This window comes from Alligator mississippiensis, chromosome 6 (assembly GCF_030867095.1).
Source record: "Alligator mississippiensis isolate rAllMis1 chromosome 6, rAllMis1, whole genome shotgun sequence".
NCBI lineage: Eukaryota > Metazoa > Chordata > Crocodylia > Alligatoridae > Alligator > Alligator mississippiensis.
In genome coordinates this window covers 4449657-4471304 of record NC_081829.1, presented here as the reverse complement: position 1 = coordinate 4471304, position 21648 = coordinate 4449657, and the positions used below count along the sequence as shown (strand labels likewise).

At 49.5% G+C, this 21648-nt stretch overlaps 2 protein-coding genes and 1 long non-coding RNA gene across 3 annotated transcripts in view; 1 reads left to right on the top strand and 2 right to left on the bottom strand.

Annotated features, from left to right (window-relative positions):
• FUCA1 (alpha-L-fucosidase 1) overlaps positions 1-2809 on the bottom strand; it is a 6967-nt gene extending 4158 nt beyond the window's left edge. The window contains exons 1-3 of the mRNA XM_006267997.4: positions 2448-2809; positions 1186-1320; positions 319-456 (exon numbers count right to left, since the gene is read on the bottom strand). Coding sequence (XP_006268059.2) covers positions 319-456; positions 1186-1320; positions 2448-2794 — 620 coding nt within the window. The 5' untranslated portion in view covers positions 2795-2809. The remainder of the gene's footprint in view (positions 1-318; positions 457-1185; positions 1321-2447) is intronic.
• Positions 1-8714, top strand: part of LOC109286019 (uncharacterized) — a 14147-nt gene extending 5433 nt beyond the window's left edge. The window contains exon 2 of the long non-coding RNA XR_002093945.2: positions 8201-8714. This is a non-coding gene — a long non-coding RNA (uncharacterized LOC109286019). The remainder of the gene's footprint in view (positions 1-8200) is intronic.
• CNR2 (cannabinoid receptor 2) lies at positions 3333-21648 on the bottom strand. The gene is made up of 2 exons (XM_019498850.2): positions 21401-21648; positions 3333-6985 (listed from the first exon to the last, which is right to left on the bottom strand). The coding sequence occupies exon 2, from the start codon at positions 6914-6916 to the stop codon at positions 5834-5836; it is 1083 nt and encodes a 360-aa protein (XP_019354395.1). The 5' UTR covers positions 6917-6985; positions 21401-21648; the 3' UTR covers positions 3333-5833.

The window sequence follows — 21648 nt, the reverse complement described above, 5'->3', positions numbered from 1 at the left end:
ACGCTAGAGCACGGACTCACAGTGTGCAAGCTACCCCACACTAACTGCCTGAGTGGAGCCTCTTCATCCACACGCAAAGAAAGTAGCTTCACATGCTTTCAAAACTCCCCCACAGGCATGTTTTGAGTCAGCAACTGCTAACAGCCTACTGCACTGCAACTTCCTCATTTACACCAGACCACAAGTAAAGTCACTCTCGGACCACTGTCAGAGACCTGCCTTGTCGACAGAAGGCAAAAATTAAGTTTTATCCCCCCCGTCCCCCACTTCAGAATAAAATGAGACTTGTTCTGGGATTGTAAGGATTGAAGCTCTTACCGTAAGACAAGATCATAAAGCTCTGGCATAGTCTTCTGAAAGACAAAATTCTGTGTCTTGAAGCCATTTTTTTTATCATCTAAATAGAGTGGATGAAACCACTCTAAGAGGGAATGGTACAGTCCATAGTATATATTCCTTAGACATTAAAGAAAGGAACAAGAAGTTAGGTTTACCAAAAAGTACCGTTTGAGAAGAAAACTCGCTGCATATTCACTTCACTGCACTTTTAAGGCATGCCATACCAGAGAGAGGGACTAAGACAAGAACATACTATTGTAGCACTCAGGACTGATTCTGCTTTAGACAGGTGTCAGACACTGTCATTCATGAATCTTAAAGATACTTCATAAAGGTGGAGGGGTTTGGGTTGTAGCCGTGTTGGTCTAAGGACATAGGCAGACAAGGTTCCTTGGGTGAATTTGGTATCTTTTGGGTTGGTCTAATAAAAGATATCAAATTCACCTGAGGAACCTTGTCTGCTCATAAAGACGGACACATTTGCTGTCCCTCGTCAACACGCAGCAGAGAGGTCGAGCGACTCGCCCAAGGTCATAAAGTGTTAGTAGTAAAATCAGAGACCTATCCCAGGTTGTCAGACTCCCAGCTCCACCCTGCTCCGTGAACCTTGCTACTGCCTTGTACAAGCACGTCACGTCATTTTTTACTGTGCTTGTGGAAACAGGAGATTACACATCTGCAGGATAGTCTCTAGTTCACAGGCAATGCCATTTTTGTCATTAGGTGTATGACTTCCAAGAGTTTATGAATGAGAATCAGGAGAGGCCAATGGACAGCTAATTCTTGACAGTGGTTCTCAAGATATGAAATGTAAGAACTCCACCAGTATTTACATCAGTGCCATACCTTTCTCTGAGAGCTTCTCCCAGTTCCTCCACTAGATCTCGATGGGGCCCAGTATCCACTGAATTCCAGTTCCAGGACACGGGCGACCCCCAGTTTGTGAAGCCTTCATGGTGCTTTGTGGTCAGCACCACGTACCTGCCAAAAGCCGAAGGCACTTCATCAGAGGGAAACAGCATGTGTCCAAGTTACGGTAAGTGTCCGGGACAAGAGCGGGGCTAGGAAAGCGAAGGGCATGGGAAGGTGGCATGAGGAGCCTTCTTATATCTCCCTCTTTATCTGGAGTCCTTTTCGATTAATATTATAGTGCCAGTGATGAGCGACAGATTGAGAGGCCTGGTCCAACAGTAAGAGCACAAGCAGCCTCAATCTAGAGGAGCCCGTCCGAGAGCAGCGGGAAGGACTTCAAGCGAAGGACAGCCGTGCTGTCAAGGTGGCACCGAGGTTGCTGTGGCGACCCCTCACTTTGAAGCCACTGCCTGGGCAATAAGCATCTAAGCTTGAGCCACTTAAACACCGAAGAGATTCGGCTGCACTTGCCCTGGAGACTCTTACCAAACAAATCAAGCCGTCTGGGTACAAGTGTGAAGTCCCACTACCGCAGACAGGAACCATGCGGCAGTAAGGGAGGAAGCGGCAAACTCAGTAGTCGCCTGATACCCAGTTGTGCTGGAAGCAGCAGAAACCGGTTCCTTTTCTTGCTCTCTCTCAACGGCCTGGGAAAAACCCCAAACTCGTTCCCTGGGAACAAGGCTTTTCTCTGCAGGGGCTGAGGTCCAGGCAAACCCGGGCAGGAGCCGCCCGGCAAGCCGCGACACCCTGCCTGCGGCCAGGACGTGTCAAGGAAGTGCTGGGTGCACAGGGCCCCCGTGTCGCACCCCGCAAACCCCCACCCCCCTCAGCCCCCACAGGCGCGGGTGCCTGGGGCTGCCCCAAAGCCCCGGCCTCTCCTCCAGGCCCCCAACCCCGGCACCTCCTAACAGGGGCCCAGCAGAGCCTGCCCTTCCACAGGCTCCCAGCAGTCCCTGCCCCAGCTCCCCCCCCAGGGGCTCAGTGGCACATGCCCCAGCTCCATCCCTTCCCCCAGGGGCTAGTGGTACGTGCCCATTCCCCCCTCCCCCCGGGGCTAGTGGTACTGCCCATTCTCCCCCGGGCGTAGTGGTACGTGCCTCAGCCCCCTCCCCCGGGGGCAGTGGTACGTGCCCGGGCCCGCTGCCCCCCGCGCGGCGGTCGGGTCGGGTCGGGTCGGGTCGGGCGGGACGCACCTGGCGCCGGCGCTCTGGAAGAGCCGGGCCCAGTCGCGCGGCTGGAAGTCGCGGGCGGTGAAGAGCGGCGCGAAGTCGGCGTAGGTGGTGCCGGGCGGGTAGCGCTGCGCCACGAAGCGCTCGTAGGCGGCGCGGTGCTCGCCCCGCCAGTTCCACCAGAACCACTCGGAGCCCCAGGCCGGCACGGCGAAGACGCCCCAGTGCACGAACACGCCCACCTTGGCCTCGTCGAACCAGGCGGGCAGCGGCCGCGCGTCCAGGCTGGCCCAGTCCGCGCTGTAGCGGGGCCCGCCCGCCGCCCCGGCCGCCAGCGCCAGCAGCGCCAGCGCCCCCCACCCCGGCGCCATGACAGGCCACTCAGAGAGTCACGCGGGTGTCGTGAGCCTCGCCGGCCACCATAGCGCGGCCACGTGACGTGCGGCGCGTGTGGGAGGGGCCGCCGCCGTGGTTACCCGGGCGTCCATCACGTGATGCGCACGAGGGGTGGAGCCCGGCCCCATTGTGACCACGTGGAGTGCGGGCGTTACGGCCGATGAACGCCCTTTATGTGACGCTGCGCGCGCTGAAATACTGCGCCTTAGCGCGATGCGTGCTTCTCGTGCGACGCCTGATGGACGAAAATGCTGCGCTTTATTGCAAAGGAACGCTTTTTGTGATGCTTAATGCCCGTTAGACTAATCTAGCGCGCGTTGGCACGTTTTTGGCCAGCCACGCTAATGCGCAGCAGAATTAGTCCGATGGGCATTGAGCCACTTGTGTAGATGCGCTCGCCGAGCGCCGGAGTGAGGTGACACACCCTGCAGGAGCTGGCAGCGCTTTGTGCCCCCACTAGACCTGCCCCAGGGGCCTGCAGGCGGGAGTTTACAGAAGACAGGGGAGCAGCCGGGTAGTTAACTTTTTAATGACGAAGCAGCCATCGAACGAGCAGCGCCCGCGTCCCTCGGATGGTGACGTTGGGGGCGGCGCGGCGCGGTCCCGGCGATGCTGCGTTCTGCTGCTGGAACGACTCCGGGGGTTTTCCAAGGCGTCAGGCACGTCTCCTGGCCTTGCGGTGTCGAGAGTTTAGGTAGCCAGTTGCTGAATAAATAAGACGGTCGCTGGCGTGATGATAGGTTCAGGGTCGCAGTCTGCGAGCTGAACGCAACAAGGATGTGCAGCGTATGACTACAGCGGTGCGTCCTGCTGCAGGCCCGCGTGCAGGTAGTATTACAGGGGGTGCGTTTCCATGCCAGTGGGATGATGGGGTCACTTATTAACAGGCCGACCAGGATTTGTTAGGCTTTGCACGTTGACGTCCCTCTCCAAGCTCCCACAGACTTGAGAGACTGTTGTGCTATGAACATACAGCACCCGGGGGTGCAAATTCAGTGCTAGTGAAAAGCAGTGTGGCTGTGGCAAAGTGCTGCGGAGTTGGGCACGCATTGATTGGTGCTTGTGCAACTTTGCTTGGGTCCAGCGTAATTGCTGTTATAGAAATAATGGTACAACGTTACCCTCTTCTTGGTGGCAGATGACAGGAGAGGAGCGATGGTCTCACGTTGCAGCAGGGGAGTTGAGTTTAGACATTAGGAAAAACTCTCTCACTAGGAGGATAGTAAAGCCCTGGAACTGGTTACCCAGAGAGGTGGGGGAATCACCATCCTTAAGAGGTTTTTAAGACCCAACTAGACAAAGCCTTGGCTGGGATGATCTAGTTGGGCAGGGGGTTGGACTAGATGTGACCTCCTGTGGTCCCAACCCTCATTTTCTATGATTATTACCAATTCAAAACCTGGCCATGTCATGTCTGGCGTTCCTGAACAAAGCAGTCTAGTGCTTTCTTAAAATAGCTCTAACAAGAGTGCCAACCGGAGACCTAAACTCTCCTTTGATGCAAACCCAGTGCAATGGGTGGAATATGTCTTACTAGTTTGATGAGTAGCAAACATACTCGGTTTTCTCTTTTGGAAAGATGTTTCACACACGCAGTTTCTGGACATGCGAGGAAAGTCCCAAACAGTACAGCCTTGATCTTGCAAAGTGCTCAGCTGCTACTCAGATTAATGGGGGTGCAGGTCTCTCATGGACTCTCAGAGGTGCTTAGTCCCTGGGAGGACTGAACCCTAACTTCATACAAAATATTACAGTCTTAGCATTACAGTGGCTTATCATATAATATCTCAACTGGCCATAGGTTAGTAATGGGGTGTATACGGCAATAGGATTTGTTGTAACATTGTGAAGGGGAAGATCTTTGTCAAGTACTCGGTGTCTGAGGTCGCTGTCAAGGGTGTCATGTAGGTCGAAGCACATTTTGCCTGGACCAGAATTAAGCTTTAAGAAACACCCATAGAAATGGGATCTATAAATAAACAGTGGGGAAAAAGGAGTTATGCAAGTTGCAAGGTTGAATGGAAAGACAGAACGGTGAAGGATAGGAAAGGGCGATCCTGAACCTGGAACGGGCATTCAGGTATTGGACAGTTACATGAAACAATCAAGACAGCTATGAAACAAAGCATGACAAAAAGATGCCAAGGGAGCTGACAATCAAGATCTCCCCGGTACTGGTCATGTCTGTGTTACTACACCGAGTGGAAACAGGCAACGGGAAGGAAGGATGAGAGGGTAATTGAGCAAGCAGATGAGCATGAGGAGGTGAACACTGGGTATTTCGTGCAGAGACCCGTACAGACTTGTGACATCAGGAAATGACTGTAGGTGAGGTGGGGATAGCCAGGACATCCCTTGCATAGTGAAGAAGAATGATGGAGACAAAAAGGGAGGAAGAGAAGAGAGAGGCCAAGGCTGAGAGGGACAGAAAGACATGAATGAAGTGGGATAAGAACTGAAGATGCCAGTGACTGGAACAGAGAAGAGAGGTCTGAATGGCTGATCCTGCAGTTGAGTGGTACTACAGGCTGAACAAGAGAGCACATTAAGTCTTAAGGAAATCAGAGTGCAAGAATATATTAAGGACATCAGTGCCTGGCACAGCTGAGAAGTCAGGGACAGTGGCCCTAATGTACTGCAAACTGCTACTTTAGGTGATTGTCCAATTTATGCATCCATTTGGGAATGGAGTTTGTAGAGTGCCCATTACTGCAACCTCTCTGGTGGCACCTGCCCTGGGATGTCAACGGCAGAGCTGGTCCTGCCTTTGCTACGGTGGGTATATCTGCTCTCTGTGGCGGCAGCCATGTATTTTACTTGCTGTGAACAGCCCCATGCACAACCGTCTGCAAATGTTAACTATTAACTTCCCAGCCTGCTGGCTCCACTGCCCACACTACTCATTTGGTCACTTATTCTCCTGGGATCCTCCTCTGAAAAGCAGCATTAGATTTTCTTCATTTTAAAACAAAAAAAAAAAATGGCAACCCAAATTCCATCATATTTTTCACCCATCAGAGCTCAGACTTGAGCTGTGGCCAATCGGTGCTGCACCCAGCATCTTCACAGACAGTTCCTATTGTGGACAACTTTTGAGTGCTGTCCACTTCCTGGCTGCTCCCTGGGATCTTCAGCTTCTTCCTGCACCACGAGCAGGCATTCCTCAAGGAAGAGCGCAGCTCCCTGCTCCGGAGGGCATAGACAATGGGATTCACCATGGAGTTCACCAGGCAGAGGGTGCTGCAGAAAGCAAACACCTTCTTGATGCGATTATTTAAGTTGACAAAAACACTGTACGTCATCAGAGCCAGCAGGGGGGACCAGCACACCATGAGAACAGTCAGGACGATAGCTAATGTCTTAGCAAGGGTGACATCCAGCCTCATCTTGGCATTCTGCTGCACAGCCTGCGTTTGGTGCTTCTCCATGTACGCTGTATGTTTGTGAGCCTTCCACAGCACGTGCATGTAGGCACAGACGATGCACACGAGCAGAATCATCACCAGGGAAATCCAGCCCGACAGATACTTGTCATCAACAAAGGGGAACAGTTCTGAGCAGTTTGAGTTTAGGGTGCAGCAGTTCCATCCCACGAGAGGCAGGAAGGCGATGACCATGGTAGTCATCCACAGCACAGCCAGTGCCACCAAAGCCTTCTTCTTTGTGATGATGATCTTGTACTCCGACGGCTTGCAGATACAGACATATCGGTCCAATGCCATCAGCAGCAAGCTGCCCAGGGAAGCTGTGAAGGATGTGTTGACTGCTCCAAGTTTCAGCAAGAAGATGTTTTTAGAGTCAGTCACTTTGAAAACATGGAATTTAACAAAACTGCCAACGAAATTAATGCTGGCCAAGAGATCAGCTAGGGCCAGGCTGCTGATGAAGACGTAGGAAGGTTTTCTCCTGATCTTGATGGAGGAAAATATCAAATACAACACCAAAGAGTTCTCAAAAATGCACAGAATCCCAAAGAAGCAGCACAGCACAGTGATACCTATTTTCTGAGCTGGAGTGCTAAGGACCATGAAGCATTCCATGGACATGGTGTTTGAGCTGCATTTGGAGACATTTTCGTTCGTGCTACATATCTCCATTGTGATTCTTCAGGACTCAGAAGCTTTCCAAGGAGCAGGGGTTTTCTTGGCAATTCTTCAGAGGCTACTCTGAAAAAAAATGTAGGGAAGGGGGGGATAAGTGACCTGAAAACTCAGCACACAGAACAGCAAACACAGCTCAAGGGACATTTTAAAATAATTGGGGTTTTTTTTCTCCCCATTTACAAGGGATTTGAGAGTATACGAGGGGAAGAAGCGTTCGGGGAGAAAGATGCTAAAGCCCTCCATCCACAGGTCTGTGTAACTATGTGCAGACAGTAGAGAACTCAGGGGGGTGGAAATGGGCTGGGGATTAATCTCCAAGCTGTCATTTCAAATACTGCCTGCCTGGTTAAAGTGAGTTGTTCCATTGACTTCACAGGGGCAAGCCAGTGCGATGCGGAGAGGAGGATTTCATTCCAAGTCAGTAGAAACCTAAAGCTGTTCCCTCCTGATTACTTAGCTTGTGACCCCCGTGTGAAATGCGTGGATAATTTCAGGGTGGCTATGTTTGCCTGGTCTCAAAACAGGACATTTTGCTGCCTCCCTGACTCTTGCTCCCTGGCACACTCCGCTGTCTCTGAACTTGTTTCAGCTGAGTGCATCACAGGGCAGGAGTGGGGGGTGAGGGAGCTCTGCCAGTCCCTGGCATCCCCCTGAAAATAGGATAGAAGTGATCATTTGACTGAACTGATGGGATGCCAGAGACAGATGTTTAGAAAGTGACTGTCCTAAGAAAAACGGGACGGACATACGGTCACCCTCAATTTGAGGCAGTGGCTCATAAATGATGGATCAACTCTCACCACTAATTGACACCCATTAATCTCAGTGGAGGCTGAACGGTCAGTTTTAGGTACGGCTAGAGGGCAGTATTAACAAAGCTTCTTGTTTGACAGGTCTCCTATTTCCACGTACCAGTCTAGAAGCTGTGCGAGAGACAGTGCAGCCAGCCCCAACCACTCAAACCTCAAGATTGTTAAAAATACTAGTTTTGTTTGTCTGCGTTTTGATTTGCATCCTGGCGCTTACCTCTGTAGAGCGCGCACAGCTTGTGGTTTCAGTTGTTTGACTGATCATGAGAAACAACTGAAAACTCACCATAAAAATTAAAACAAGTACTCTCAGATGAAAACATCAACCCAGGACCTGGGGTTTTAAAGACAACACCAATGTATGCTGAGGCTTGTGAGAGATGTGCCATCTTTCCCTCTTTTTCTCACCCAAGTTTTCAAGTGTTTCCCAAATATTTTAAAGTAATGACTCTGCTTTCCTCCTTTGCAGGCTGTAGGAAAAACGAGATGATTATCAAATGGGTAATTTCCACTGCTGGGGCGGAATATGGAAGTTTTGTAACAGCTCACAGCAGCACGACACAGCAATCTAGTACAAAGAGTAACTTCCCTGAGTGAAACTGCGAGAGGATTTTAAGCAGGTAGATTGATTTGAGCTGGGACTTGGGTAGCATCCTGGGGCAGACAGCCCGGTTCATCTTTTCACCAGTTCTGGGAGCTCTTTAATGACTACAAGGGATCAGGACCTGCATTTTACATGGTCTATTTTAAACCTTCCCAACATGCTAGTCCAGTACCTGGGACTTCGTCCAGCTATTTGGGGGCCACAAGGTAGATCTTGAAATATTTAATCTTCACTAAGAATATTTTGGACACATGAAGAAGTCTGATTTTTTTTCCTTGCCCATTATGGTTTTAATGGTTGCTTGCATTAAAATTGTATTGCTTTTTGGGTAATCCCTTGTGCTGAAAATGAATTATAAATGCTTCAGATTTTCTTTTCAGTTCATTTCATCCTTGGCCCTTTACATGCCGCACAAACAAAAGCTTTTAAGCGTGTTTTAATGTCAGAGCCCTGCAAACACATCATTAACGAAACATAGAGAAACCTTCCTGTGTCTTCCATGCAATGGTCACGATCCCACGATCAGCACGACAGACCGTTGTGCCCTGGACGAGCACCTGTGATTTCTGCACATGAATCTGCTAGGACTAGGGCCAGCGGTTCTCAGCAGCCCTCCTTCCTGCAGGTTATGGAAAGTTTTGATTAGGAGATTTCACGGAGAATTGAGTCTTCCTATCACCAGAGCAAGCAGGGTGTTGTGATAGCTAAGTTGGATGGGCTAAAGTCCATCCAATTAGCATGCTGGCCCACCGGAATCTAAGCCCAGGCAAATGCCAAGCTTAAGTCCACTTAAGGATTTTTACCCATGTCCCCTAGTGGCAGGACATGCATTTTGTTTAGGCTTCAGTTACTTTGAATGATCTGTAGTACCATCTGTTTGCCGTGAGGTCAGGCCTTTGGTCATTGCTCATCCACTTTAAGTTGGAAATTTCTACTATCTATACTACTGAAAGCAAGGGCATGCAATGCCAGCAAACACCCGCAGACAGCCCAGGGGCTGGCACATCTGAGTGCTCTTGTCCTGGCTAGTTACAGATGTTTTAGTCTCTCCCTGATCTCAGAAGTATGTGTGCAGGGGGGACTCACCCTGTGGTGCTGCTTTGAGGATGCAGGACTCCAGCCTGCAAAGCTGTTGCTCCCCCTCTTTACAGCAGCATTAAATGTAGGCTATGTAAAACAGGCAAGAACTCAGGGGGAAGCGTGTGCATGTGTATAATCGTGCACTTGCTGATATGCAGGCGTGAGAGAGCTCCAAGAAGAAGGCGTCTTTGTGTATAGTACACAAAGTTCAACGGGAACTGCTATATCTCTCACTTTCCTGTGTGCTGTTTCCTAAAAACAGACTGTAGGAACTTCTCAGCTTGCCTGTAGCCTGCATCCTCTTGATTTCAGGTTACAATGATATCCGAGAAGCATAAGCTTTCATAAGCAGCAGCTTTCTTCCACGGTTCTTCCACTCTTAGAATAGGCCCAGTCATGCATATCCACCGAGCTCACCCAGCACGTCCAACTGAGTATGGTCACCTGTGGATCAGTGACCAGTGGTGCAAAGAGTGATCAAAAAGAGTTCTCTTTAAACTGCAACATTGCTTCTTTGGCAGTAGGAGCAGAGCATCAGAAACCCCTGCTTTGCATGGACACTTGTTTTACCTGGGATGGTGACCGAGGCAGACTGAGATACTTCAGACTCCCCACTGGGTTCTTGGGTTTGGACTCTTGTAGCTGCTGTCTCCAGTGGCCCTCCTTGCCCCCCTCCTCAAACCTACTACTATTCTTTGTTCCCTCCATTCCTGAACCCTTTCCTTTCCTGGCCAAAACCTATTTTGTAGGTAGGCAAAATCATCAAACTGACTGGCCCTGTCCTTGAATGACTCTTCAGTGTTTGGTGAGCATTTGTCGTCTTGGGTCATTCTTCTGCTTTCTGCTAGGTTTCCCAGGCACAACTCAGCTGGTTAAGTCAAGATGGACGCGCATAAAACACGCATGAATGGAATATAGTTAGAGACAGGAAGCTAGTTTAGCCGGCCTCATGCTAGCAAAGTAGAGTGAGGAGGCTTGCCCAGAGGCGTTCTTAATGCACAGTAAGTGTCCACACAAGACATCAGTGTGTAGTAGCTAGCATGCTATAAATTCACACCGTCTCTTACTGTGCATTTACTTCCTGTGTAGACCAGGCCCAGTAGAAAGATAGCTTCTTAATTAGGATCTATAGGCAGGAAGCAGTTTGATGTAATGCATTTAATAGGCTCTAAATCTTGTTCATGGGAAGACCGCAGAGCTGTGCGGCTAAGTGAGCTATTAAGGGAATTTTAAATTTCTGCCTGGAGCAGCGTGTAAGGACAATTACAGCCCTATAATAAAGACATTAACATTTAAAGATGTCTCCCTGCATGGATGGGCTGCACACGGAGCAGCTGTACCTGTCGATAACCATCTACAATGGATAAAAGGCTCCCGCATGTGCTAGGGCCCTAGGGGGATTCAGGGGGACCCACAAGGGATAAGCATTGGGTGCTGCCTAAACCCAAGGCCTGCTCAGTACAAATACCAAAGTCCTTGGCAGAGGTTTCCTTGAGAAAGGAACCAGTGTTGGTGTCATTAAAGTCCCTGGGATAAATTTTCCATTATAACTTTTGTGGCTTGCTTCTGCGGGCTATCCTATCTTAGTAAAAACCCTCTGCACAAAACCCCAGAGTATCCCCAACTGCAGGGCAAATGGGATGAGATGGAAGGAGAGATGAGCCCAAGTTATGGGCCAGAGATGAATAGAACCATGTCCTTAAAAGCCGGAACTGCTGAGCCTTGAACTTTCTGGGGGGTTGAAATGGTCCTGATCACATCAGCCTCTTGGACCCCCTCCAGACCCTACTAAGCAAGGACAATGCTTCTAATACTACTAATATTAATATTTCTAGCACAAGAAGCATAGTCCCCAGAACAGGAAACCTGAATCTGTTTCTTCATCTGAGAGTCAAATGCTTAGAAACTTCCCTTTCTGCTGCGGTTTGGCTCACACTATAAAGTTCTGCCAGCGCAGCTGCTTTGGTAAGAGTGTGAGCAGAGTCCCATGTCCTAGCTGACCAAGGTATGTGGGTAAAAAAAAAAAAAAAAAGGTAGTGGAGTATTTGGGGGGGGGGGGGGGGGGGGGGGGGGCTCAGTTCATGTCATGTATGGAAGTGTAGATAAGCTGACAGAAAAAATCCCGCGAGCAAGAGGACTAGTTAACAGAGGTGTGCCAACAGAGACCCCATGGTTTGCACATACCATCATATCATGGTTTGTTTCTGGAATACTAACATTTCTTTGTGCTTCCACAAGCACCGCTGTGTAAGTTTATCACATTGTTGGGCAGACAGTCGTGAGAAAGGCAGAGCCAACTTCTCAGCTGGCTGTGGCACAGTCCTCTGAGGGGAAGTCAGCAGGCACCTTGCTGGAAGGAGAATTCTGCTCGCTTGAGCTTTCAGCCAGATGGGCTTTTGAGGAACTTGGTGCTGCATGACTTGAGGGCCTGTAGATAAGAAATGCAGGTTTTGCCCCATGGTTGCCAAATCCAGTCCAAGGGCTTGCCGCCATTAGGGAGCCTTTGCCCCTATAGCTATAATGATAAGTCCTTAGTGGACACATGGCATATGCTGTCAGAAGTGGTTGTTGTCGTAGACTGGCCAGGAGACATCTTTTTACACAGGTATGCTGGCAGTGTTGTGATGTAGGCCTGGCCAGAAGCTGTCACTAGTACATGAATATCATGGTGATAGGTGCATGGCTAGAGACATGATTCTACGCAGAGAGGCAGAGGGATGGATAGATCAATCAGTTGATCAATGGATTGATCAGTCAATGTCCTAAGTGTAATACATTGGTTATTCTAGTTCTTTATGGACAACTTTCCTTATAGACATGGCAGCAATCACGATCACTGTCTCATCCTGTTGAGAGAGCTCTAAACTCCAGAATATCCAACAAGCTGAATCCAAGCAATCAAAATTTGAGTTTCAGCAGAGAGTGGAAAATATCTAGAACAGAAAATGATTGCATGCTGGAAGGACTGGCTGTGCTTTTGTCACCAGACCCCACCCCTGCACTCCCCTCCCAAAAAAACAAAACTAAACAAGCCAACAGCCTGCAACTCTAACTAACCTACATATTCTTTGAAGACAGGATGTGTCCAAAGATATGAAACCTCAGAAGATCAACTGTTGCAACAACTAGCAAAATATCAGAGAAGCAGACCAGACCTAAAATCCCACTGGGGCGAGTGGGTTTAAACCAAATTTGTTTTAGGCTGCTGATGACCTGCTGGATGTTTCACATGTTCATGCCTGGCTGCTCTGTGGTTTCCTTCAGTGACCTTTGCAATTCATCCCATACAGCAGCTGCAGATAGAAGACAAGAAACAGAGAAGAAGAGCAACAGAAAAGGGCTCAGAAACCTTTGTCCACAGAGCACTGTAGTGGTGAGGAGGGTTTTATAGTTTCCATCCCCGGAATAATTCCATTTGTTGCCTCCGCCCCTTCTTCCCCTGTTACACAGAAGTCTATTGCCGCTGCTTTGGTTGCAGCACAGCCCAGGTGCTGGGTTTAGTCATATGCAAGCCATGTGACCTAGACAAATGTCAAAGTGACTTAAAGTGACTTAGACCAATTGGAAGATTGGGCCAAAAGCAATCTCATGAGGTTCAACAAGGACAAGTACAAAGTCCTGCACTTAGGATGGAGCAATCCCCTGCACCGGTGCAGGCTGGGGCTGACTGGCCGGGCAGCAGCTCTGCAGAAAAGGACCTGGGGGTGGCAGTGGGAAGTAAGCTGAATATGAGCCAGCGGTGTGCCCTTGTAGCCAAGAAGGCTAACAGCATCCTGAGCTGCATTGCTAGGAGTGTTGCCAGTAGGTCAAGGGCAGTGATTCTTCCCTTCTACTCAGCACTGGGGAGGCCACATCTGGAGTCCTGTGTCCCGTTTTGGACCCGCACTACAGAAAGGATGTGGCCAAATTGGAGAGAATCCAGTGGAGGACTACAAAAATGGTTCAGGGGCTGGGGCGCACAACTTGTGAGGAGAGGCTGAGGGAACTGGTCTTATTTAATCTAGAGAAGAAGAGACTGAGGGGATTGAATAGCAGCCTTCATCTCCCTGCAGGGGGCTGCAAAGAGGGTGGAGTTGGACTGATCTCAGTGGTGGCAGATGACAGAACAAGGAGCAGCAGGCTCAAGTTGCAGCAAAGGGAAGTTGAGGTTAGATATTAGGAAACATTTTCTCACTAGCAGAGTAGTAAACACTGGAACAGGTCACCCAGAGAGGTGGTGGGAGCTCCATCCTTGGAGGCTTTTAAGGCCTGGCTAGACAAAGCCTTGGCTGGGATGATCTAGTTGAGGATGGTCCTGCTTTGAGCAGGGGGTTGGACTACATGTGACCTCTCGAGGTCCCTTCCCAACCTCATTTTCTATGATTGTATGGTTTTATGTCTGCCCAGGAAACTGCCAGAAATATGAATAAACTGAAGGTGTGAAGTCAGCATGCCTTCACAGGATAAACCAGCACACGGAAGGGGAAGAGCTGCCTTCAGTCTTAAGCAAAGCTCACCATACACCCAAAGGAGAGCCTCCACCTGAAGTTTTAACACTTTATGGACATTAACTTCCCACCATCAATTGAGTCATTCAGCGTTCTAGGGCGCCCCCATGTTGACAAGCCCTCACACTCCTCCAGTGCAAATTCGAGTAAATTCATTGATTTCTGTGACCAGTGAGTAAGGTCTGCCATGTCAAATGAATGAGGAGGTACCAGAAGGATGACAGGTGTGGAAACCGAGTGAATGGAGACAGGGGGGAGACACCAGTATGTGAGAGAAGAGGAAAACAACCTACCACAACAAGCTTGGCTACCTGAATTGCAAGGCAGGGAAAGGCAGGGGGCAGGACACGTGGACAAAGAAGAGCAGAACACAGTAGACGGATTGATCTGATAAAGTGTCTGCAAGTATCCAAAGAGTATAAGCACCCTGGGGCAAACGTTATCTCACAAGAGTGCCCTGTCCCAGAGTGCCTCACAGCATGCCCCGTGAGAAGAGGCCCCTTATGAGGAAGGGAAATAAGGAACCAGGCAATGAGAAATGAGTTGGCAGAGCCTATGGGTGACAGCAGCTGGAGAAGAGATGAATTACTACTGATCACTGCTGCGTATGGGGAGCTGTTCACCCCTGGCTCTCTAAGTATCTTTGAAAAGGTGGGAAAAGTCCCATTATGAGTTACAAACGGAGGCACGGAGTGTGACCTGTGTAAGGACATACAGCAGGATAATAGCAGAGCCAACACTGGGCCCTAGGTAGATAGAGCTATGCAGGGTGGTAAAAAGGTGAGACATTGATATAAGCAGGAGAAGGATTATTAGCAAAGGGCCAGGAAATCCCCATGCAAGGGAAGAACCAAACCGGTGACTTTCATGGGGGATTATTTTTCCCTAAAAATTCCTGTGGGAGAGCATCGCTCTGTCCATGAGCATGCCTGCAGAGAGCTCCTATACGCAACGACTGAAGTACATGATGTCTCTTATTGAGAGCCCCTTGGCTTGAGCATAGATATAACTGTCAAAGCCTTAATATTGCCTGATGGTGGTGATTCATGCAGCATCCCAAATATGGATGAGGCAAGGGATAGATGCATTGAAGCATCGTGTAGGGGGGTAAGAGCTCTGATTACACTGGTTTCATTAGTGGTGCATGTAGCAGGACACTAAGGTGCCTACTACTACGAGAGCCAGGAAGGCTCGTCAGGTGCCGGTCGCTAAGGCAACAAAAGGGGGCTAATGGGTTACACCTGCCTAGCTGGCTGAAAGAAGGGGCAGGGCCTGGCCTATATAAACCACACAGCAGCCAAGGCAGAAGGAGCTCCCTGCTAGAAAGAAAAGAGAAGTGGAGCTGGGATGCCAGAGCAGAGTTGGTCACCACCTGGTGACAGAGAACCCTGGTAGGCCTGAGCACAATTTAACTGGAGGCTTATGTTTGCTTTGTAGCCCAGGGGCTTGTGTTTATGTTGCAGGTTGTTTATCACCGGTGGTTTGGGTGAGGCTATAAGGGGATGGAGGAGGCCTCATAGGGGACTCACGGTAGAGTGAGGACCCCAGCCCCAGTGAGGGCACGGAGTTCGGGGGTACAGACCTCAGATCCAGAGCAGAGCCGGGTGAGGGGCAGCATACAGAGCAGAGCCCGGTGAGAGGGCCCCAGTGAGAGGGGCAGCAGTATGGAGAAAGCCCTAGCGAGAAGGGCGGCATACAGAGAAGGCCCCTAAGGCTTAGAGATACAGAACACCTGGGGCAGGAGAACTGTGGCCAAGTGGGAGAGGTAGCCTCCCTATAAAAAACACAGATATCATCAAAGTCGTGGCGGGCGAGAATAGGAGGGTGCAAGTCTGAAGCTTGGCACAGTAGAGGAGGCGACAGGGGCTAGCACGGGGACCCTGCTGTCCCTCCTGTTACAGTGGTGCATTGGCCGGGAAACTGTAAGGCCGTGCACAGAAAGACGAACCTGAGGGCTAAAATAAGGAAGGAGAGGGGGCAGTGATGAGAAGACCCCAGAGAAGGGGGGCAGCAATTGCGGGAGAGCCCAAGTTGGGCATGGCAAGCCCCAGAGAGGGGGCAGTGATGAGGAGCCCCAGTGTGAGGGGGCAGTGAGGATCTAAGGCACTGGGTGTGCCTGCCACTTTAAGGGCCTGGAGCTGGCAGCCACCAGGTGCCTGACGAGGGCAGCCGTTTTGGAGGCAAGGGCTGCCTATATAAACAGGGCAGTTTGGCTGCTGGAGGCCAGGCAACGACATCACCTGGCCGGAGGGCTGCTGAGATCATCTGGAGGTAAGGGAGGAGCTGTAGGGGATGGACAGGAGGCTCCGGGTCCTGGGCATGACCTAAAACTGCACCCTGCCGGGAGTGGGTGGTCTGGTGGGGCTCTCAGTGGTGTGGGAGCCCCCAGGAAATGCCAGGCCAGTTACCACCCCGGTGAAAGGTGGGTCGGGGCGCCTTAACCCCTTGCTCCCACCACTGGGTGTGTAACCCCATTTGTTTGAGGGGCCCAGAGGGTGGACCCTGGGAGAGAGTGAGGGGCTTGAGACCCGACCCAGATGCGAGAGTAGCCTCGACAGCCCCATGCTGGGGCCAGGATCAGGAGGGTCAAAAGGGCCAGGGGCCCACCGTGAGGGACGCCCAAGAGCCGGGGGCCTGGGGTCCCGACTGGCCTGGAGGTGGGCCAGGGCTAGTAGCCGAAGGTCCTGGGGGGACCACACCCGAGAGGGGAAAATGGCTTCAGGGGGCTAGGTAGCCCGGATGAAGGTGGAGAGGCCGCCTGATTGGAGGGATCATGGAGGGGTCCTGTAGGATGATTCTGGGGCCCAGCATGGGGGCCGCTGACTATGTGAACACCAAGATGCCATCTGCGAGGCTTGGGCTGCGGTATTGGGGAGGATAGCCGCAGAGAGCGCCCCCTGGCATTGGGGCACTAAAATGGGCAGCCTCCTGCTTAATTGACATCAATCAGTGAATCAATTAACATCAAGGCGCGGCGGGCGAGGAGGCGGGTGGTTGGCCCAAGAACAGGTGGGTGGGCCATGGAGATCGGCCATGAGGAGGCCCCCTGTTACAGTGCACTCTATAGCCCGTGTACAGGACGAGGTCATCTGAGCTGCCACTGCCTGCATCTCATCTCCAATAATTGGACATCAGGCTTGTGATGAATGAATGCTCTGGTGTCCAGTAAAATTTGCTTAGTGGTCCTAAACCTGCTTCCACTGAAGTCAGCAGGAGATTGCCCTTGGCTGCAGGGAACTGGCAGCATCTTAAACACTTTACGTCGAGGAGCTGCGTTTAATCTCAGCAGCCTCCCAGCACAGCGAAACAGGGCATATCAGCTGGGTGAGAATGATTTGTGCTCTCGCACTAATGTCTAGAGAGGAACTTGCATTAAAAGCACAGCTTTAAACACTTTGCAAGCCTGCTGGGCCCATCACGTGTGGCGTGGGGAGCAATTCAAACACAGATACTTCACAGCCAGCCCTACTGAATACCCCAAGGGGTTTTGGGTTGATATCTGGATGTCAGTTTTGCATTTATCTTAAATCTCTTCTTAGATTAGTGTGTGGGCTGAGGACGATCACACTGTACCAAAGATACGGAGCTCTGATTACAGCATTTCTGCTTACAGCAGCTCTTCAAGGGAATGTTACAAGTGTAGCAGTGCAACATTAATTACTAAATGCCAATACTTAACCTGACAAAACATTTCTCTCTGGAGAGAGACAAGTTAAGTTATGGCGCTAGAGGAACTGCAGCGTGTCTGTGTGCTCAGTGAAGACAGCAGGGCTAGCAATAACCTAAATCTTCCTGTTCCTTGACATTTTCTAGAAAAGGGATTGCTTTTTAATACAAGATAGGAAGCCTTGATTATCCAAACCTCAGCTGATCAAAACTACATTATCCAGATCAAGGTCACACATCTTTTGACATCTATTAATTGCATTGAAAATCCCCTTGATTCTCTGAAACTCTGGTTATATATGTGGTATCCTCTTGTCACTTGGTGAGCTGAGCTTATAGTGAATTTTCAAGAAAGCAGCAGAAAGGTCACGGGACCTTTATGATGTAAAAAAAAAAAAAATCACAGCAGCCATCAGCACCTATACGTTTCTAAATCAACTCAAAAGTAATTGTTACTATGGTAGGGTGAGGATTTGCTACATCGCTTCTGAAGAGTCTGGAGAACTCGGGGAGCTTCTAGGCAGAGGAATGACAGATTTAATTAACAAATGGAGGATGAATTGGGAGCTGAAGGGACAAAGGACAAGGCAAGTCCAAAGGTGGGCAAGGCCCTTATAGGTATCTTTTCCATGAGTTGGCTTCCTTTTGTAGCATGAAGATATTGCTGGCTAAACTGCAGAGGGGCTGTGGGGCTAAATTCTTGGAGATTGGCAGATTCGAGGCGCTGTAGGATGGAAAACACAATTTGGAATTTGTTACTATCTCAAATCGCACCCTGGTTTCTAGACTGTTAGCTAAAGGGATTCAATATATTTATATCGGCTATTCCTACAGCTATGGCTTTTGCTGAGCCGTCTCCCAGAGGAGCTCTATATGCTGTACATGTTGGGAAGGAGGTAGTAGAGGGTCAGAAGAGGAACTGCTGAGCGGAGGGGCAGAGCAGATGCTGAGTTATCTAATTGCTTTTCTCTGTTGGAGCTGGTGCGAGGCAACTTAAGGACATGCTTCTTCTCTGCTTGGTCATGGGGAGTTTTTCCCTTGGCTTCACTGGGAATAGGGCAAGTCCTGAGAGCTATAGTTGAACAGCTCAGTTTGGGAGCACACTCAAACAGCGCTGAGCATCTCTGAAAATCTGAGCTCTTTAGCTAGGTGTCTAAATGGGACCCAAGCACTTGACAGTCCAGTCCTAACTTAACTACATTCCCCACTCCCAGTGGGAATATTATTTTCACTTCTGCAGTCAGCAAATACCCCACTCTTTGCCCCATGCCTATGTCACTCTACCTGATCAAAGCATATCATCATCATCATCATAATGTAGCTGAGGCAGAAGAAACTGATTATTCCCACTTTACAAATGGGAAATACAGGCACAGAGAGATCAGCTCCTTGTTCCCAGCTCTCACGGGGTGTCTGTGACAGTGCTAATAACTGAACTTGCATCTCTGGACTCCTACCCTGGTGTTTTAACTTCAAGGCCAATATTTCTCCCCAAAACAGGGAAGCCCTTCTTGGCAGGGAGGGGAATAATGACCGTTTTGTTAGAAGGAAGTGGTTGAAGCCATGTCTTAGGACATTGAAAAATGGACTAGAGAAAACCAAAGGCAATATTGTCTGGCACTGATGGGCTTCCAGAAGCTACAAAATGGAATATCATGCCAAACATACAAGCAACACAGCTGTAGTAACAGGAAGAAAATGCAGGAAAAGCCCATGGTAGTTTAATGCGGTTATGACGGTTTAATGCAATTATTATGAACACACTTGAAGGGAGAGGCTGCAAATAAATTTAGACAGACTATAAAAGTGGGCAGATGAGAGTAGGGTGGGGTTCAACATAGACAAATGCAGGGTGCTGCACCTGGGGAGAAGGAATCCACAGCACACATACGGGCCGGGCAGTTTCCTTCTTGAAAGCACAGAGGCAGAAAGGGATCTCGGAGTCATTATTGACTCCAAGATGAACATGAGCTGCCAATGCCAGACCGCAGCCAGCAAGGCCAGCCAGACCTTGTCATGCATCCAGAGGTGCATCTCAAGCCAGTCCAGAGAGGTGATCCTCCCCCTCTATGCGACTGGTCAGGCCGCAGTTGGAGTACTGCGTCCAGTTCTGGGCACCACACTTCAGGAGGGATGTGGCCAGCCTGGAGAGGGGTCAGAGGAGGCCACCCTCCTGGTGAGAGGGCAGCAGGACAGGCCCTACGAGGAGAGACTGAGGGACCTGAACCTGTTCAGCCTCAGCAAGAGGGTGCACTTGGGGGCTGCCTACAAGCTCATCGGGGGGGATCAACAGCAAATAGGCAGAGCCCTTTCCTCCCCAGCACCACCTGGGGTGATGAGGAACAATGGACATAAGCTGATGGAGAATAGGTTTAGGTTGGAGATCAGAAGGCAATATTTTCCAGTTAGGGTGGCCAGGATCTGGAGCCAACTTCCCAGGGAAGTGGTCCTCACCCCTACCTTGGGCAAATTCAAGAGGAGGTTGGATGATCACCTGTCCTGGGTCTTGTGAACCCAGCATTCATTCCTGCCTGTGGCAGGGGGTCAGGCTAGATGATCTGTTCAGGTCCCTCCTGACCCTAGCTACTATGATGCAGTCTTGCTGATGGTAAGCGCTGCTGGCATGTAGCAGAGACCTTGTCAAGTTTTAGGCGTGACTGATCTCGCTGAGACCAGCACAGAACTTCACTGATTTCAGTGGAGACTTATTCTGCTTTAGAAGAAGACGTCTTCTGTTCCAGTGCCTGGCGGTGATTCATCCCAGCTATCAGATATGCTGCATTGCATGTAGTGGCATAGCTTTCAGATCTCACCAATGTTTCTCTGCTCATTTACTGAGACACCATAAAATCCATCTTATTGATATGTTAACATACAAGATAAACTAGCAAACAAAAAAATGACATGGATGCTGCTGTGATTAGTCATACATCCAGCACTTTGAAGATGCAGCGATACATTCAAGTGTATCATAAACACTTCTGAGAACTTGCATTGGTTTATTCAGGTAAAATGCTTTTTAATGCTTCTTAGCCAATATAAACAACTAAAAGGTCTTGTGTGAAACATAATCCTCCTAGATGCATTAATCCTTCTCTCTCTCTGTCCACTTGAAATAATTAAATAGCTTTGCGTGTGTCTATATTTCAGTTTGCATGGGATTTATGCTTGCAGTGTAAGAAAAGTTTTGGATATTAGCTTTTCCTCCTCGCTTATCCAAATGGTTGCTTTAAATACTGCCAGGTGTTTTGAAAGATAGGCATCTAGCCTATGTGATAGACATGCAATATTTCTGTATTTTAATTTTTCTTCACACTTTTTAGTTCTTCTATCAACTTGTTAATGTTGAAAATCACAATGTGTAAAATGCTGGTATAGAGTTACGAGCAGCACTGCAAATAGCAACATGGTACTAAAGCGGTACACAGAATATTTCTGTTATTACACAATAATCAACAGCACTTTGTAACTGGGAGGGCACAAAAATGCACCATACGTGTGTGCCTAGTTGGATAAATGATATTTGGTAACATCTCTAAGGCTTCCATATTGATTTTTTGCAGAGGAAATCAATGTAAAATATTACCTTTACAATTCTTGTTAAAGAAGCCCTCATTAAATATCATTCCCACCCCCTAAGTGCTATATTGCATTGCAGTATATCTGAAATTATACAGAAAAACCCTTGCCTCTCTCACAAACCTCAGCAAGATGCTGCGAGCACTTCTGTGCGTTTCAGCACTGAGGTGTGATAGACCTCAGCCTGGGGAAAAAGGAAAAAGATCCTTGTGGCAAAGATATACCTTCTGGGTAGTAAAGGAAGACTACTCACCTCCTCTCACTCAGGTTTCAGGCTGATGATGCTTTTGGGACTTCCCATCCTTCCAGCAGTCCGGGTATTTGGAGGAATGTCGTCCTTGGACAGCTGGGCACTGACTGCTTCTCTCTTCTTGCCTGACTCCCCTTCTGGCTCTGCCTGAGCTTTTTCTACCATTCCCTATTATTCCCCTGGGTGGAAGTTGGTCGATGTTAATCCCCTCCCTGGTTTCTCACTCTTGTGTTCTCATGGTGAGAAGCATG

Bases quoted from the DNA above. Each gene is read 5' to 3' on its own strand.
- CNR2 (XM_019498850.2), bottom strand. From the start codon at position 6,916: ATGGAGATATGTAGCACGAACGAAAATGTCTCCAAATGCAGCTCAAAC.